The following is a 17,972-nucleotide window of genomic DNA, read 5'->3' as shown; positions in this document are numbered from 1 at the left end:
GGCATTGTAAAGATGAAACAGAGGCAGTGTACAAAATGATTGAAATAGGAGAAGAATACCAGGGTGAACCAGAACTGAGGATAAAACAAACGTTGTTGTGTCAGTGTTCTGTTTATTGGCTCTTCTAAGTACGTAAATCAACAGGATATTCGCGCTTGACGAAGCTTTGAGCTCGAGTCTCGAGTTTTCCTTTCCCTACTTTTATTTTCTTTTACAGATTACTATGAATGTCTCAATCTTATTTCGCATATTTTACAAAACAGCGGTTGTTTCGTGTGTTTTTAGAAATTTTGGCGTTAAAAATTGATCCCCTCACGCATGCCTTATTTGACCGCCGTGTTCCACCACGTGTCCACAGTAAAAAACACGCGGTAGCATAGTTTCACATATCGAGTCGTAAACCTTCGTCTTAGCAAAGTGGCGCATTTTAACGCTTACATTCAGCTTATAAACTGAGATTTACAGGTTATATTTCTTGTTTTCGCGTGTCAAGGAACTGTATAGCTGGTACATGTAGTTTGACTTAAAAAATGGCTGACGCTATTAACCAACTGCTTTTTTTTTGTCTAGTTCATTTTTAAGGTTTGCTTTGGAGGAAACATCCATATTACTATTGAGCCATCATTGTGTACTTAACAAATGAAACCACGTTGCTGTGAATCTATAACGTAGTACATCAGAACAAGAAAGTGGCACACGATGCGCAACTGGGTGTTTCACTGATGTTCTTACTACATTTTGACGTGTTCTTGATCAGTTACTGAACATACTCACGGCAACATAGAATCCATTTGCTTTCTATAGTGAAGACGTAAAAAATTTTATTAACGGTGACGTCATTTATCATCTATCCTCTAACAGGCCACGAGTAAGAACCAATCAAATTTCGTGTATAGTTCAGATTATATAAATCTCTTCGTCCGCATATATATGACGTGCGCAATTGCATTTTGTGGCAGTCTCAATACACTTCAGCCGCGCGTTTATCTCGCTAAATTTTCCTACAGCCAATTGAAAAAAGAAGTGAAGAAATTGTTACCAGTACACCCGTGTCTTCTTCTTCTGCTGGTATTTCTGTGAGTCAAAATAACAGTGGTGGTCGTTCAAGAGAAAACAACGATCTTCCTGGAATACTTAAGCAAATGGGCCGTGAACAGTTATACTTGCATCAACTTAAATAATCAAAACCCTTCTTTGTGTCTTTCATTTCTATCAAGTTAAGACTTCCATGAGAGCCTGACTATTTTAACCTTGTTTTTATTTTCGTTTTTGTAAACTAATAGCCCATTTCCGAATTATCCTTGGCCTCATTTTAAAAACGAGTCCTGGTGCTCATCCTTTCATATGATTACAAGTTTTCATTCACATGCAAATTAAACTCATTTTCACAAGAGTGGTTGAGCACCAGGCCTCGTTTTGAAAATGAGGCCAAGGGTAATTCGAAAATGGGCTATTCAAAGCCCTCATCTCTAGGAGATGCAATAATGCTAACTCTAGTTTGGGTCAAAACTGCTCCTTTATCCCGCTTGTAGATTTTCTTCACAAACTCTAGAAACAATCCTTCAGGCAGGTTGGCAGATTTCTGCGATATAAGTTCTACAATGTTCTTGTAACTTTCCTCTTCGAAGTCCTTGTAGACCTGCTTCAAGTTGAGCTCATGATATAACTTTTTCACCTTCTCGGATGAGGCAGAATCTTTTATACCGTAGTTCTCCTAAGAAATGTTAGCAGAATAAAAGAGTTAAATTCCTGTCTCTTATCAAAAGTGTCTGCCGTGAAGAATGAAAATCTCTAAGAGAGTAAGCGGGGAATAGGGGTACACTTCCCGTTCTGATTGCAATAAATTTTAGCTCATCCACATAAAAATGAAAAAAATTAGAACACCTTCTGCCTGAAGTGACAATTAGTGACTTGGGGAACCAAGTAGCCACTTGATAAGAGTACTTAAAACGATACTATAATATTGCAGGTCAATGAGTAAACTGTAGGTGAGAAGCAGAAACCGTACGAAACACATTTAGCTGCTACCTCGCTTTGTAAGGTAAATTCTTGGAGTATCCACGAGCTTCCACTGGACACTGGCTGCCCCCAGATAGAATACTGCCCCCCCACCCCTCCCATGTCTTATAATTACCTACAGCCCAGTCACGGGTTCTCATTCCAGTAGCCCGTCGTCAATGTTTACATCAGTAGGAGGCAAAAAAAAAAGAAAAATGAGGAAGGGAGGGGTGGGGGAAAGGAGAGGACTAGTGACCAATAACACCTACTTATTAAACTCCTTTTGAACTCTACAATATACATAGCTACAATATACTATATACTAGCTTGTATCAGTTTCTGTACCCTTTGGCACTTCTGGGCGGAGAGAAGCTATGGTATGTGACAGTCAAATTCTTGCTTAAGAACACACAAAAAAATATGCCACGCTGCTTCTGTAACCTGGATCTTTTGACCCTTTCACTCCCATCAATGACCATGCAAGATAGAATTTCACATTACAATACACCGATTGCAAATATGGCGTCCGATTTGAAATACAAAAGGATTATTACATGTGTGAGAGGCTAGTGAGTCCAGAACAGTGGCAACTCAAATTTGACGCCATATTTGTATTCCGTGTAAAATGATACAATATCAATCCGAAAAGTGATGAAAATCAAGAAAAATATCAATTGGAGTAATTAGTTGATCGAATACCAGATTCTCCAAACTAACTTTATAAGAATTGTATAACAGACAGTAAGGAGAACTATTAATGAAATCATGAGAGTGAAGGGGTTAAAACAGAACTCAGTGCTCCTATCATTGGGCCAGTTTATCTCCCCTTGTGGTAATAAAACCATCCACAAATGTAGAAAATATTGGAAACTGGGACGGAGGGGGGAGGGGGAGGGGGAAGGGGGATGAGCTGGAACCACTGTTCCCTTTAATATATATTTAGTGTGTTAAATGCCTCGCCTAGATAGATAGATAGATAGATAGATAGATAGATAGATAGATAGCCTTTATTTTAAAACGATGAGTGTTAAAGCTAAATGAGCTTGTGGGGTCGTTTGCAATTAACTAATCACTAAATGTAAATAAAACCTAGGGGTACGTAGAGAACGTTTAAACTTAAACCAGTTGTGCTTAGGAATGTGGAATTGTAAACATAAATTTAAATATATACAAAGTTGTCTTTTTTTAAAATTACAAGTGGATGCAATACCTGAATTTGAAAAAACTCCCCCATCACTAATAAAATTTCTTTGGCATTTTCATGAGGTGTTGTGTCCTTTATACCAGCCTAAAAATGCAGAAAGTTAATCAATGAAATTGGGAAAGAGCAACGATATCAGAAATCGCACAATAATCATGATAATAATAATAATCAATAATAATTTATTGATTTATAGTGCGCTTTCTAACATACCGGGTGATCAAAAGCGCATAATCATTGGATCCTCACCATATACATTGCCAAAGCAACTGGCAAGTAAAAGGAATAATATGCTGTCTTGTATTTCACGATGGTCTTGTATCTGAAACAAAAATGAGCTGCTTAGTAACCTAGCCTGGTCTCACGCAATGCGATGACTCGTATTTTCTATCGCGAAGAAAAAGAAGGAAGGGACCTTCGACTAGGAACATGAGCTGTGAAAAAGAAAAAAGAGAAACAGGGACCCTAGACTAAATACCCTCGACCTCGACATAAGACCCTCGACCCTCGATGGCTCAACCAAAAGTTAGACTCCATGAAAAGTTCCATGTTTTCCATTTTCGCAGTTCATCATTTTGTTATGTCCTAATAAGGAAGGTAATCTTGACACAAAAAAGCGTAAGATGTGGCACTCATACGCAAACTCTATGTCAAAATTATACGAATGCCGATTGAGGCAGGGATACCAATTACGGATTTTGAATCAATCTTTGTGATATTAAAGAATATCATGGAGCAGATGATTACACGGAAACAAACAGCATTGTTTAAGAGCAATTTCCTTATTCTTCTAGTGTTAAACTGTAAATATAAATGATGGAGGAAGACCATCATTAAGAAGCCTTGTGGTTTTGTCACCTCTTTCGCTATCATGATTACTCCTCTTGAATTTGCTGGATGTCTCTTAATTCCAACTATCTGTCTTGAGTTTGTTTGTATTGTATTAAATATATTAATCAGTAGTTTCACTTGCAACCTTTGTGGCTTCCTTTGATATTGATGTATGGGATCCCATGAAAAAGGCTTCCCACTCCACTGATGAGCAAACTTGTGATCAGTGGGTAAAAAAGGAAAAAAGTGTATGCAAGGGTGGGAATGAGTGTGTAAAATGAACATAAAAGTTACGTGTTAAAATTGAGGGAGCGACTTCTGTAACAACAGCACGCTCCTAAATTCAATTCAAAGTTGTCAAAATAAAATAAAATGAAGTTAAAATATTGTATCAAAGTAACTATTAGTACACGTAGGGGGGAATACTAAGGGTTTGGGGTTAAAATGATATATAATAGTTTTGATTAAAGCTATGGTTAGTGATAGACTAGGGTTGGGGTTAGTTTTAGTTGGGGTTAGTTTTAATTAGGGTTATATTAGATTAGGGTTAGGGTAAGATTAGGGTTGGGGTGAGATTAGGGTTGGGTTAGGATCTGGGTTGGGGACTGGGTTAGGGTTAAGGTTAGTAATAGGTTAGTAGTAGGTATGCTTAGGGATTGTAGTATGGGGTCTCTGTTTTAAGGTTGTAGGGAGGGAAAGGGTTATTGATAGGATAGAGAAGCGGAGAGGATTATTGATAGGATAGGAAGAGGGTATTTTTAGGGGTATGTGGCTGCAGAAAAGGGAAGGATATATGTAGAGAAGGAGTCATCTTTATTACCATTACCCTTTTGATAGCTGGTTGTATGGGTTTTTGGGGGATGTGATGAGACACTGTGTTAGGCGTTTTGATTATAGATGCTACATACAAATATAATGGTAGTGTTAACACTTTTCCTGTGAGGAGTTACTTTTAAAAAAATATTTTAGAGTGAAGGGTGGGGGTCTGGGTTTATATTAATTTTTAGAGTGGGAATAAAAAGAATATATGTAAATTAGATGGAACTTTGTGTTATAAGAAGGGTCTGTAAAGAGGAAAGAGATACAAATATTAATTATAATAAAAGACATTTATATAGTATTTATATTCTTTTATTAAAAGGAGTTGGATTGAGGAGTGGGGAATAAAGATATGAATTGTTTATGTAAGTTGTTAAAAGATGGAGAGAAATGGAATTCATCCGGCCGCGTGAGGAGAGAAGGATGCATCGTCACCAAGGCTCCTAATGGTTGTGAGTCGTCAGAGGCAAAGCACAACCGAGCGAGAATGTTTCTAACCTGGTACCCATCTCGAACTTAGAAAAATTTCAGGTGTTAAAATACATACCTACATTTTTTTTTTTACATACATTTTTTTTTTATTGCGTTTTGCGATAAAAGTGCAGTAACATGCCAGCGGGTAGCTAAGCTAATCTAGGCGGGTCATGTTTACAGGAAATAGATACAACTAAATACAGCTAAAAGTAACAAGAGAACTAAAAAGCTAGAATTGACAACAATGATTAGAGACTACTGATAAGCTAATGATATTACTATTAATAAATGACAACAGTCTTGACGGAGATCTCTGATGCAATAAACGATTTAATTGAATACATATCAACTGATCAATCAAGAGGAGAATAAACTCAACTTAACTTTCTGAACGATTTCTGGAAGATCAATGTAACAATCTTTAGGATCTGAAAGTGTTTGTTTTATTTTCCTCTTTAAGACATTTTTTGAAAGTTTTCTAAAAGATACGGGCATTTCATTCCATATTTTTCTTCCGATTCTAGAAAATGAATTCACTTGAATTGAGAGTCTGGAACTTTGTACGTAAAAGTTATTAGAGGCAGAGGATCGAGTATTATAGGAATTAATATCAGAGACATCTCAAAAAAGATTTTGAATGTTTCCAGGAGCATTACTGTATCTTATTTCAAACATAAGGTTAGCTAAATGCTCATAATACAAAAATTTTAACGGTAAGACACCGGCGTCGATAAATAAAGGAGTTGCATGCTGATTTCGCTCTGAGAAATAGATAAAGGGAAGAGCTCGTTTTTGAAGCTTGATAAGCTTTTCAGGGTACGATTTATATCCTTGACCCCAGGCCGTCAAACCATAGGTTAAATAAGGAGCAAAAAGGGATCGATAAATAGTTAGAAGAGTATGTCTTGGCGGAAAATGCCGTAGTTTACAGATCAATCCTACAGTTCGACTCATTTTAATAGCTTCGTGGTCAATATGATATTTCCAGGAAAGGTTATTGTCAATTATTATACCTAGATATCTCACGAATTCTTTACATTCTAGAGTCACATTCTTATTTTGATCGTTGTCGGATACCATTATTTTGGGGTGATAGGTAAGTTTTCTCTGAGTTAGTCTAAAAATTACGAAATTTGTTTTTTAATATTTAAGGTTAGTTTATTGGCAGTTAACCAATCGAATAACTTACAGAGTTCCTGATTTACAGTCGACTCAAGAAACTTGAGATTTTTGTCAGCATATTCAGCGTTCGTGTCATCAGCAAATAAATATAATTTAAGTTTTCCAGAAGTTTCTTGGATATCGTTGATATAGATTAAAAAGAGTCGTATATGAGAACGATCCTTCGCAGTAAAGCACTATTTGAGCAATAGTGAAAATCAGACCTGAAAAAAATTTCAGGCCTGTACGGGATTCGAACCACTGACCTCTGCGATACTAGTGCAGCGCTCTACCAATTGAGCTAACAAGCCAACTGGGAGCAGGCCATCAAATTAATTCGATATAAACCCGTAGATGATAAATCAAACAACAACAAACATATGAAACATATGTGTGAACTGCGGTTATGAGACGTATATGAGAACGATCCTTCGCAGTAAAGCACTATTTGAGCAATAGTGAAAATCAGACCTGAAAAAAATTTCAGGCCTGTCTCATAACCGCAGTTCACACATATGTTTCATATGTTTGTTGTTGTTTGATTTATCATCTACGGGTTTATATCGAATTAATTTGATGGCCTGCTCCCAGTTGACTTGTTAGCTCAATTGGTAGAGCGCTGCACTAGTATCGCAGAGGTCAGTGGTTCGAATCCCGTACAGGCCTGAAATTTTTTTTTCAGGTCTGATTTTCACTATTGCTCAAATAGTGCTTTACTGCGAAGGATCGTTCTCATATACGTCTCATAACCGCAGTTCACACATATGTTTCATATGTTTGTTGTTGATTAAAAAGAGTATTGGGCCTAGGACAGAACCTTGCGGCACACCGCAAGTGGTATTTTTTCGTTTAGATATAGAGGAAGGAATTTGTGTCGTTTGAGTTCGACCTTCTAAGTAAGATGAGAACCATTTATTTATAACACCGCGAGAATCATGCGAAATTGCGTGGCCCTGATCATTCTCCCGTTCTCTCGCTCGAGTGAGTATGTAGATGTGACTCTTTCGACTATTTGCCAGAAACCCGGCCTATGCTGTTGGTTTTTGTAGAGGAAATAAAAATTAACAATGGTTTTAACTGTTAGCTAGAAATGGAGATTCTATAATCAATGAATCAATGAATCAGTGTTTTTGAAATAAATAGGGAAAAAGTCTTCAAGTGTAAAAATGACAGTTCATCTCCATCAATGTGACACTTTTGAACCATTGGCTGACACTGTTGTGTGATCTATTCTCCAGGAAGTCGACATATCAAACTGTAACTGGACGAGCATTAGACCTCATCACCAAGCCGGGCGAAAATTTTGAGAATTTTACCTTAGAAAGGTATAATGCTTTAGCCACTATTTGACCAAATTAAGGACTCAATGCCAAAATTGCAAACAATGTTCACACTGGAAACTTTCAGAGATTAAACAAAATCCTACGTTGACACAAAGATGACGAAAACAAGATTAGTTACAAGAGTTATTGTCACCAATTTGTCATTTGCAAAAATACAGCCAAAGGACAAATGAACGAAGAATATAATTCAGTGTTTTCTAGGCAGATGGTTGCTTGAGAATGAACATTATTAATTAGTGCTGGTTACATGCAAAGAAATGTTGTAAAATCAAAGATGAAAACAGCAGTGTTGCAGTTTATGTTGAAGGCTTCCTAACAATGCACACTCTTTTACTTAAGTGTCCACACTGCAAAATCAATTTGTTCGTTGTAATTTAGTCAATTATTTTGCATGCTTAAATTAGGCCATTTTTTGTCATGGCCTCCTTCAAGTTCCATTTGTTGACTTAATTTGTATTTTTTGCCTAAAATACCATCTTCAGTTGCCAGTTTAGTTTCACAAGATGTTTCATTGATGTTCGCTACTTCCTTTGTGAGTGGAGTTTAATACTTTGAATTGAAAAAAACTGTGGTTTTTCCCACACATGGATTGGATTGGATTGGTGAATGGATTGGTAGGAAGCTCATATTACTCTAATGGGGAAAAAGGAGGGACCCATCCCACACCTCCCTTATTTTGGCTCCACATAGCCATAACCCCTTCCCTTTTCCCTATTTACAACATGCCCCAGTTAACAATTGAATGCCTGGAACAGGCTAGGTTACTAAGCAGCTCATTTTTGTTTCAGATACAAGGCCATCGTGAAATACAAGACAGCATAATATTCCTTTTACTTGCCAGTTACTTTGGCAATGTATATGGTGAGGATCCAATGATTATGCGCTTTTGATCACCCGGTATGTTAGAAAGCGCACTATAAATCAATAAATTATTATTAATTATTATCATTATGTTTGTTGTGCGATTTCTGATATCGTTGCTCTTTCCCAATTTCATTGATTAACTTTCTGTATTTTTAGGCTGGTATAAAGGACACAACATCTCATGAAAATGCCAAAGAAATTTTATTAGTGATGGAGGAGTTTTTTCAAACTCAGGTACTGCATCCACTTGTAATTTTAAAAAAGATGACTTTGTATATATTTAAATTTATGTTTACAATTCCACATTCGTAAGCACCACTGGTTTAAGTTTAGACGTTCTCTACGTACCCCTAGGTTTTAGTTTTTAGTACATTTAGTGATTAGTTAACTGCAAACGACCTCACAAGCTCATGTAGCTTTAACACTCATCGTTTTAAAATAAAGGCTATCTATCTAGTCGAGGCATTTTTTACACTAAATATATATTAAAGGGAACAGTGGTTCCAGCTCATACCACTCCCCCCTCCACCTCCCCCCTCCCCCCTCCGTCCCAGTTTCCGATATTTTCTACATTTGTGGATGGTTTTATTACCACAAGGGGAGATAAACTGGCCCAATGATTGGAGCACTGAGCTCTGTTTTAACCCCTTCACTCTCAAGATTTCATAAATAATTCTCCTTACTGTCTGTTATACAATTCTTATAAAGTTAGTTTGAAGAATTTGGTATTGGATCAACTAATTACTCCAATTGATATTTTTCTTGATTGTCATCACTTTTCTAATTGATATTGTATCATTTTACACCGAATGCAAATATGGCGTCAAATTTGAGTTGTCACTGTTCTGGACTCACTAGCCTCTCACACATGTATTAATCCTTTTGTATTTCAAATCGGACGCCATATTTGCATTCGGTGTATTGTAATGTGAAATTATATCTTGCATGGTCACTGATGGGAGTGAAAGGGTCAAAAGATCCATGTAACAGAGCCACGGTGGCATATTTTTTTTGTGCGTTCTTGAGCAGGAATTTGACTGTCACCTACCATAGCTCTTCTCCGCCCAGAAGTGCCAAAGGGTACAGAAACTGATACAAGCTACAGCCTTTACCCTATTGCTACATGTTTTTGAGAGCCAAGAAAGAAAGCCAACTGTGTTTGTAGCACAAAATCCAAGAGAATCATTTGTGTTTTCTTTGTTTCGACTGTCTTCTACTGCCAACCTTATAAGGTACCAACTTTAAAATCGTGCTCAACAAATTATATATTCTTGCCTGGACCAAAGCAGGCAATCTTGAGTGGGTTCGATGGGTCCATCTTGCCCGCTTTGGTAGACAATCGGAACACAGGTTTCACTTTCTATTTCCCACGGTCTCTGTCGGCTATATAATAATAATAATAATAATAATAATAATAATAATAATAATAATAATAATCTACTTTATGAAAAACTGGATCATTGGATAATGATATTCAAGACTTTTTATTGGCTTAACCATTATGGTATATGAGCCAATATACCATAGTCTAATATCTGTACATTTTAATATCCGGTTTCTTCTTACAAAATAAAGTCGAGAAGATTTGTATAATATCTTGGGGGCATTCTTTTTTTAAATAAAACAACTATTCCACTCGCGCTCGTTGGATAGGAGATGATTATAGCTAACTCGGCGCTACGCGCCTCTTTAGCTATCTATCATTTCATATCCAACGCGCGCTCGTGGAATAATTGTTAAATCTTGACCTTACGCTTGGTTAATAATGCATATGAAAAGAGGTAATACGATGGAGTCTCTTAAATTGCTGCAAGATCTTTGCATGATGGGGAAAATGATTAATGTATTAAAAGTTAACTTATAGGAAAGTATACTTAAAAGGCAATTTTGGACTTTTTGCTACTTTACATATACATCAAGGCACAGATATTGAAGAAAATAAATGTTATTGGCTGATTATTCAAGCTCTTCAAAGAATATCTACAGACCAGATGCAAATTTTGAAGGTACAAGAACTAGTAATCAAAATATGTATCGCCAGTAACCAATATGTACGTATATATAAATAGGAAGTCTGTGTTTCGATTTTTCCGTATAACAGTGCTCGATACATAAAAGTAGAGCGCAATATATGTTGAGTAGAAAAATACGACGACTACGTTTTTATCCTTACAAGCCTGTTTCGTGATTGCTCACTCATATGTTGGGTTTGAAAAATACAACGTCTACGCTTTCATCCTTACGAGCCTGTTTCGTGATTGCTCACTCATCAGGGGATTTTGAAAAGTGAGCAATCACGAAACAGGCATGTAGGCATTTCGTTATTTTTCATCCTTATCAACACAAACTATACCGAGAAGTAAACCTTAAAATACGTGATAATAACTCGAAGCAAGTTGTATCTTTTGAACGTAAGACATATGTTAAATACCTAGGTGTTCTAATTGACGGTAATCTCTCCTAGAAGCATCATATCAACTACATTTCCACGAAAATAAGCAAAGGTATCGGTATTGTTGCAAGGCTAAGACACTTGGTACCGCTCACTACTCTTATAAACATTTACCGCTCGCTCATTGAACCGTATATTTCCTATGGTCTCGTTGCTTGGGGCCAAGCCGCGAATACTCATCTAAACAAAATCGTCATTTTACAAAAGCGGGTTCTTCGTCTAATGTACTTTTCCGATTATACATCTCACAGTGCTCCTCTTTTTAGTCGTTCGGGAATTCTACCGATAAAAATGCTTTACTTCAAATTGGTTGCCTCTCTGTTACATGACATCAAAAATCGCTGTGCCCCTCCCAATATTTCTGAACTTTTTACTCACTCTGAACAGGTTCATTCCTACTCTACTCGTTTCTCAGTAGCTGGAAGCTTTTATATAAAACAGGCGAGAACAAATCATCAGTTGTTTTCCTTTTCTAAAGCTGGTGCGAAAATATGGAATGGCATCCCCCCTGAAATTCGTAAGCTAAAGAAAGCACCTTTTAAACGTGAGCTAACTCACTTGCATTTGAAAATTCTTGAAATTGAGGGGATGAATATTGACTTGCGCTACCTTGACCTTTCTAGCTTATATTTGTATTTCAACTGATTAGCTTTCTCTTTGACCTGTTAAAAACTCCCTTGTGTGACTGGCTCAGTTAAAACCTTTAACATGATTATCACTGCTATTATTCATTATTTATTTTTATTTGCTCATTTATTTATTTATTTCATGGTTGCGTGTGTGTGTGCGTGTGTGTGTGTGGGTGTGTGTGTGTGTGTGAGAGCCTTTACAGTGTCTGTTTAGGTAGCCCGCCTGGAATAGCTTTGCTAACTGCGGGCTACAAAAGCCTTTATTTCTTTCATTTTAAAAAATAAAGTCAATGTTGTTGCTGTTGTTAACAGGATAACAACATCAACTGGCCAGGAGGGATGAAAGCGTCGTAGTCGTTGTATTTTTCTAACGCAACATATATTGCGTTGTACTTTTATGTATCGAGCACTGTAATACGGAAAAGTCGAAACGCAGACCTCCAATATGTATAGATATAATACATGTTTGTAAGATTTGGTTTAGCTAAATAAAAAATGTGCTCGACCTAGGGAGCGGTAATAACACATAATAGTAAGTTGAAAAGGTTTAAAATCGATTACATTACAGTTATCTAACTACATATATTTAACAGTTATTCCCCGAAGGCGAGGTGAGTATCGTCGAATAATCCCCGAGACGAAGTGGAGGGGACTATTCGACAATATTCACCGAACCTGAGGCGAATAATTGTCCTAATATTATTTCGGAGCTGAACAACAGAGAAATTTCTAAAATCATAACATTTTAGTAACATTTATTAACATTTTATTTTAACACTTTATATAAACCGCGTGGAGCAGTTTATATAAGGAACCGCTCGACCAATCAGATTGCTGGAAACTCTTTGCTCAGCTCTGAAATTATACTAAATATAGATATATATATATATATATATATATATATATATATTTTTCCTTATTTTTCCTTTTTTCCTCTCATAATATTTATATATATATATATATATATATATATATATATATATATAAATATTATGAGAGGAAAAAAGGACGTAACTACATTTCCCGACAAGCCTGTTTCGTGAATCGTTTCACTCTTAAACCCCTGAAGAGTGAAGCGATTCACGAAACAGGCTTGTCGGGAAATGTAGTTACGTCCTTTTTTCCTCTCATAATATTTATTCTGCTCTGCTTCAACGTATTGAGCACTGTTCCACGCGAAAATCGACTTGCAGACTTCCTATATATATATATATATATATATATATATATACTGCAGACAGTGCACACTGTTTCGACCTATGTGGGTCTCATCAGTGCAGTGCAGACACTGGGCCAAGCTCTGGAATAAACCATTGCCTGGGTGCTACACTAGTGGGACCAAGTGCAGACATGTTGCCATGCCTAACTGCAGACAGTACTGTTTCGGCCTTCTGGGCCTCATCAGTGCAGTGCTAATGCTAGGATGGGGGAGAACCGAGACGGTCACCCCAAACGACCCAACCTTTGTGGTATCGTCTAAGCCATGCCAGAGTGCTCAAACTAGAGTAAACCAGCGAGCATGCGCAATTGCAACAGCAATGACTCATCCTAGATAGAGTGCTCAATTTGGACATGAAAGCAAAGCTTTGTATGCCAAAGAGCTATATCTAACTGCAGACAGTACTTTTTTTTTTTTTTTTTTTTTTAAATATAAAAGCCTGGAGATCAGGCGGTTTTATTTCGTCAATGATATCTATTTACAATTCTAATTGATTAAAGTATTCGAATTAAATTATGAGTTACTTAAGTATTTACAGGTCTCCATTAACTAATGACATTTTCTCTTACAGGCGGCACGAACAGCGCACGGGCTATAACAGCCCGGAGTAAGCGCCCACCTGTAAGAGCTAACAAAGTTCTATTTACAAGTTTTCTATTTATAAAGTTCTATTTACTATTTACAAAGAGTTTTGTCCCGACCATGTGGGGCGCAAACAGCGCGCGGGCCTGTAGCCCGGAGTAAGGACCCTTCATGGGCGAGGTTTAACAAGTTTTATTATATACAAAGGTTCAGGGGGGAGCAAGAGAGGGAAAGAAGACAGGTTTACCAGCATCGGCCGAACAAAATGCGTTTTTAAAAGACCAAAAATTCCTTAAGGTATCAGTGTCGCTGCTAAGAATTCTGAGTTGGACATCTTTTTTAATTAAGTCGATAATCGCGTTGGAGCTCAAAAGAGAACCTTCGAAGGTAGCTTTATTTCTGGCAAGCCAACACCAATATATGATGGTTGCCTTGAGAAAGTTAGATAAGGATATACTGGTGGTAGATTGGTCTAGGGAAAAGGGGTAATAGATAGAGGTAGGGGAGATAGAGAAGGGGGAGTCGAGTAGAACACGAAAAAGGGGAGAGAAATAGTCCCAGACTTTCACAACTCTGGGACATCCCAAGAAACAGTGTTCAATAGTTTCTGTTTTACCGCAGATCGCGCATTTGTCATTATTGATGTATCCCCAAGACTTTAGGAGATATCTTACGCGGATCATTCTATGGATCAATAGCCAAATTAGATCGTTCTTCTTGTTCTCAATTAGCTTTAGGCGAGACTTGCGCCACACCCAGGCCCAACGATTGATGGGGCGGTCCATAGCAGACGCCAAAAACCGGAGCACCGGGGTGCAACGCAGACGGGGTCAAGCAACAAAAGATATAAATTCTTACTGGTGAGTAAATCAGGTAAGGCACCAGTTTTCTGATGCAAGGTACGGAAATTATCTAAACAAAGCCGGTAGTAATTGGAAGGAAGGAAGGAAGAGGGGCCAGAATTTGTGGGAAAAGAAAAACGGGGATCTAGAATAGTTAGCTTATGTCCTAAAAAATATCGAGCTAGGTAATGCCATTTGGATGTGCCAAAGTCATCTCTTAAACTGGAAAAAACAGAAAGGCGCAGGCTAGCGCACTTAGCTTTAAAATTAACGACGTTGAGGCCCCCAGAGGATGGGGGCGCACAACAGCGATCGCGACTTACATTTTCCATTTTTCCTTTCCAGATAAAAGGCCAAATGATCGACTTAAAGCTATCGTGCACCCAACGGGGTGGGGGGATGACTTTAGCAACGTGCCATAAACGGCTTGCGCCTAAAGTGTTTACAATTAAGGTTCTACCGATAAAAGACAGGTCTCTTTGTTTCCAAAGATTTAGAACCGAACTTAGTTTGTCTAATTTGGCCCGCCAATTGTCGTCGTCGACATTGACGAGGCCGTTTGAGAAGTAAACACCAAGCACTCTCATTTTAGTGACCCATTTGAGGCCATAGGGAGATTCAATTCTAGTTCGCCATTTTCCTAACCACATTGCTTCAGATTTGGACGTGTTCAGTTTAGCGCCAGATCCTTGTTCAAATTTTGATACGACTCGGAGAAGTGAAGAAAGAGATCTTTCGGATTTTAAGATGCAAGTAGCATCGTCAGCGTACTGGGATATTTTATATTGAAGGCCCCCTGCTCCGGGGAGCAGGAAACCTTCAATATCTTTACAATTACGGATTTGCGTTGATAATACTTCTGAAACTAGCACATAAAGGAGAGGAGATAATGGGCATCCTTGTCTCACCCCTCTTCTTAAGTGGACAGAGGGGGACAGGGAGCCATTAACAATGATTCTAGAGAAGGCTTTAGAATAAAATAGTTCGACCCACCCACAAAAGGAGGGGCCGAAACCAAATTTACGCAATACTCTCATCATGAATTCGTGGTCAACTCGGTCAAAAGCTTTTTCTTGATCTAAGGAAATGAGAATACCTGGTTCATTAGTTTTGTCAATCATGTCAAGGGCATCACGAAGTAAGGCCAAATTTGAGAAGATAGTGCGGCCGACCACGCCGCACGTTTGGTCTGAATGCACGATGGAGTTCATGACTTTTTTCAATCGTTCAGTGATGATTTTAGATGCTAACTTGTAGTCAGTGTTTAACAAGGAAATTGGGCGCCAATTTTTTGCGAGGCGTCGATCATCTTTTTTGTGGATGAGTCGTAGGAGGCCCTCGTACTGGCTATCCGCGAGGGAGCCAGCAAGAAAGGCCTCGTTCAAAACAGAAAGGAGAGATTCGCTCAAATCGTTCCAAAAACACGAGTAAAATTCTGTTGGGAGACCATCAGAACCGGGTGACTTGCCGGTCTGAAGGCCTTCCAATGCAGTAAGTAATTCTTTATTAGAAAAAGGGCCTTCACATAGATTGCGCTCATAATCAGTCAGTGAAAATTCGAGGTCGTCAATTATTTCAGTTTGAATTCGCATATCAAGAGGATCTTTGGTGAATAAATTCTTGTAGAAATTGGTTAAAATTCTTTCAAGATCATTTTGAGAATTTCTGAGAACACCGTTCTCGTCAAAAAAAGATTCAAAACTATTCATGTCAGCTCGTTTTTTCTCCAGACGGAAGAAATAGCGTGTTGGTTTCTCGCCTTCTTCGAACCATTGTGCTCGGGAGCGGACTTTAGCTCCTTCGGCTTCTTTCGAGATTAGAGAGGACAATTGGCTTTCCAAATCGCTAATTATACCTGGGTTATTTAAGCGATTAGAATGTAAAGCGTTTTTAGCATGGGTTAATTGCTTAGTAATTAGGACTCTTTTGGCATTTGCTGTTCTCTGTTTACGGATACAGTATGAAATACTTGTTTTGCGGATTTCAATTTTTAGAGCATCCCACCATTCGCGAAGGGAGGCGAATTCGGGGATTTTAAGCTTAAAGTTGTTAATCGATTTTGACATAATGTTTTTAAATTCTACATCTGAGAGTAAAGAGCTGTTGAACTTCCAAATTCCAGGACCGTGATTAGAAGGGTTAGTCGTTAGTTCAATTTCTACAAAGTCATGATCGGATAGGTCGTATACGCATGGAAGAATATTACATTTCGTTACTAGGGTTAAGCCTTTAGCGACGAGAAAGCGGTCAATTCTAGATGCCTGGGTATGGTCTTTGTTAGACCAGGTGAAAGTTACTTTGCGCGGGTTGTTTTTGCGCCAAATGTCTGTAAGTGAGAAGTCAGCACAAAGGGATCGGAGAAGTTTTTGATCAGACAATAGGATGGCGGAACAATTTAATTTATCTAGGACATTGTCTACACAATTAAAGTCTCCCCCGATCACTAGATCCCCTTGGGGGAGAAAGTAATTGTGCAGACAAGAGAAAAAACTTTTACGATCTGAAATAGTATTCGCCGGTAACAAAACGAAAAAGGGCCTGGGATCGAATGTCGATCGCAAAGCATGCATGGATTGATTGGCTGGACAGGAAGACATGTTGACATACATGTGTTGTAATTTATCCTGTTCAAAAGAGACTAATTCAAAGCTGTTTTGAAGGAAAATGCCACATCATTTTAACTGTTGTGTGCCCCAGTGTACCAACAACTTTAGAAACAAACCAAATCTGGAATATTACAGGATTCCCAAGTGCGAAAAGGCTCGGAAATACTACAAAGTATCGTTTAGAAACGAATCGCTAAAAACAATCCATGCATGCTTTGCGATCGCAGTTTCAGTCCCAGGCCCTTTTTCGTTTTGTTACCGGCGAATTGGGAGAGTAAATGTTTACTAAATTTAGTTTAGAATTATAGTAGTCAATGAGTAAGCTCAATATTCTTCCTTCGGAATCGGTCAAAAAACGGATAATTTTGCGTGGGAAGTTTAGAGAAAAGAGGATGGCAACACCGGCAGACCTGCCAGTCCCGAAGGACCACAGACATTTGCCGCGCCAGAGTATTTCGAATTCCTCGCTTGTTTTTTGCATGAGACATGTGTTTCTTGTAAAAGGATTATGTCACAGTTTGAATAATTTAATTCTTGAATAATTTTTCGACTTTTACTGGAGGACCCGAGTCCTCGCACATTTAGAGAAATTATTTTAAGCTTACTCATTGAATATAAATAAAAAATTAATATCTGTACCGCCTTCTCCTAGGTTTAGCTCTCTCCCATCCATCATCATCAGTTTCGGAGCCAGAGTAGTCACGGCGGGAAGATCTATCGCGGTCGTCGCGGCCGCGATAATAATCTCGATCGTTTCTATCTCTCTCTCTTCTGTCGTCTCTCCGGTCATCTCTTCGTTCTTCTCGATCGTCCCTCCCTCGCTCGTCTCTTCGTTCTCTTGGTCGTTCTCTTCTACCTTCTCGCGTTGTTGTTCTCGTTGTTTCTCTTGATCTTGTTGTTTCTGTTGTTCTTGCTGTTTCTGCTTTTCTAGTAATTTCTGTTGTTCTTCTT

General features: G+C 38.1%; 1 protein-coding gene, 1 long non-coding RNA gene and 1 pseudogene across 2 annotated transcripts in view; 2 read left to right on the top strand and 1 right to left on the bottom strand.

Annotated features, from left to right (window-relative positions):
- Positions 1 to 7,729: 7,729 nt before the first annotated feature.
- Positions 7,730 to 8,916, top strand: LOC148736264 (uncharacterized). The gene is made up of 3 exons (XR_015999435.1): positions 7,730 to 7,809; positions 8,616 to 8,724; positions 8,848 to 8,916. It is a non-coding gene; the product is annotated as an uncharacterized LOC148736264 (long non-coding RNA).
- Positions 8,917 to 10,456: 1,540 nt separating this feature from the next.
- Positions 10,457 to 17,972, top strand: part of LOC148736262 (farnesyl pyrophosphate synthase-like) — a 15,001-nt gene continuing 7,485 nt past the window's right edge. Inside the window, exons 1-2 of the mRNA XM_088753053.1 lie at positions 10,457 to 10,472; positions 10,612 to 10,697. Of these exons, the coding sequence (XP_088609179.1) occupies positions 10,457 to 10,472; positions 10,612 to 10,697 (102 nt within the window). The remainder of the gene's footprint in view (positions 10,473 to 10,611; positions 10,698 to 17,972) is intronic.
- The window catches only part of LOC148736263 (uncharacterized), a 1,469-nt pseudogene continuing 991 nt past the window's right edge, over positions 17,495 to 17,972 (bottom strand).

This window comes from Stylophora pistillata, chromosome 3, assembly GCF_964205215.1.
Source record: "Stylophora pistillata chromosome 3, jaStyPist1.2, whole genome shotgun sequence".
Lineage (NCBI taxonomy): Eukaryota > Metazoa > Cnidaria > Anthozoa > Scleractinia > Pocilloporidae > Stylophora > Stylophora pistillata.
Note: the sequence above shows the minus strand (reverse complement) of the source record. Positions and strands in the feature narration are given on the sequence as shown.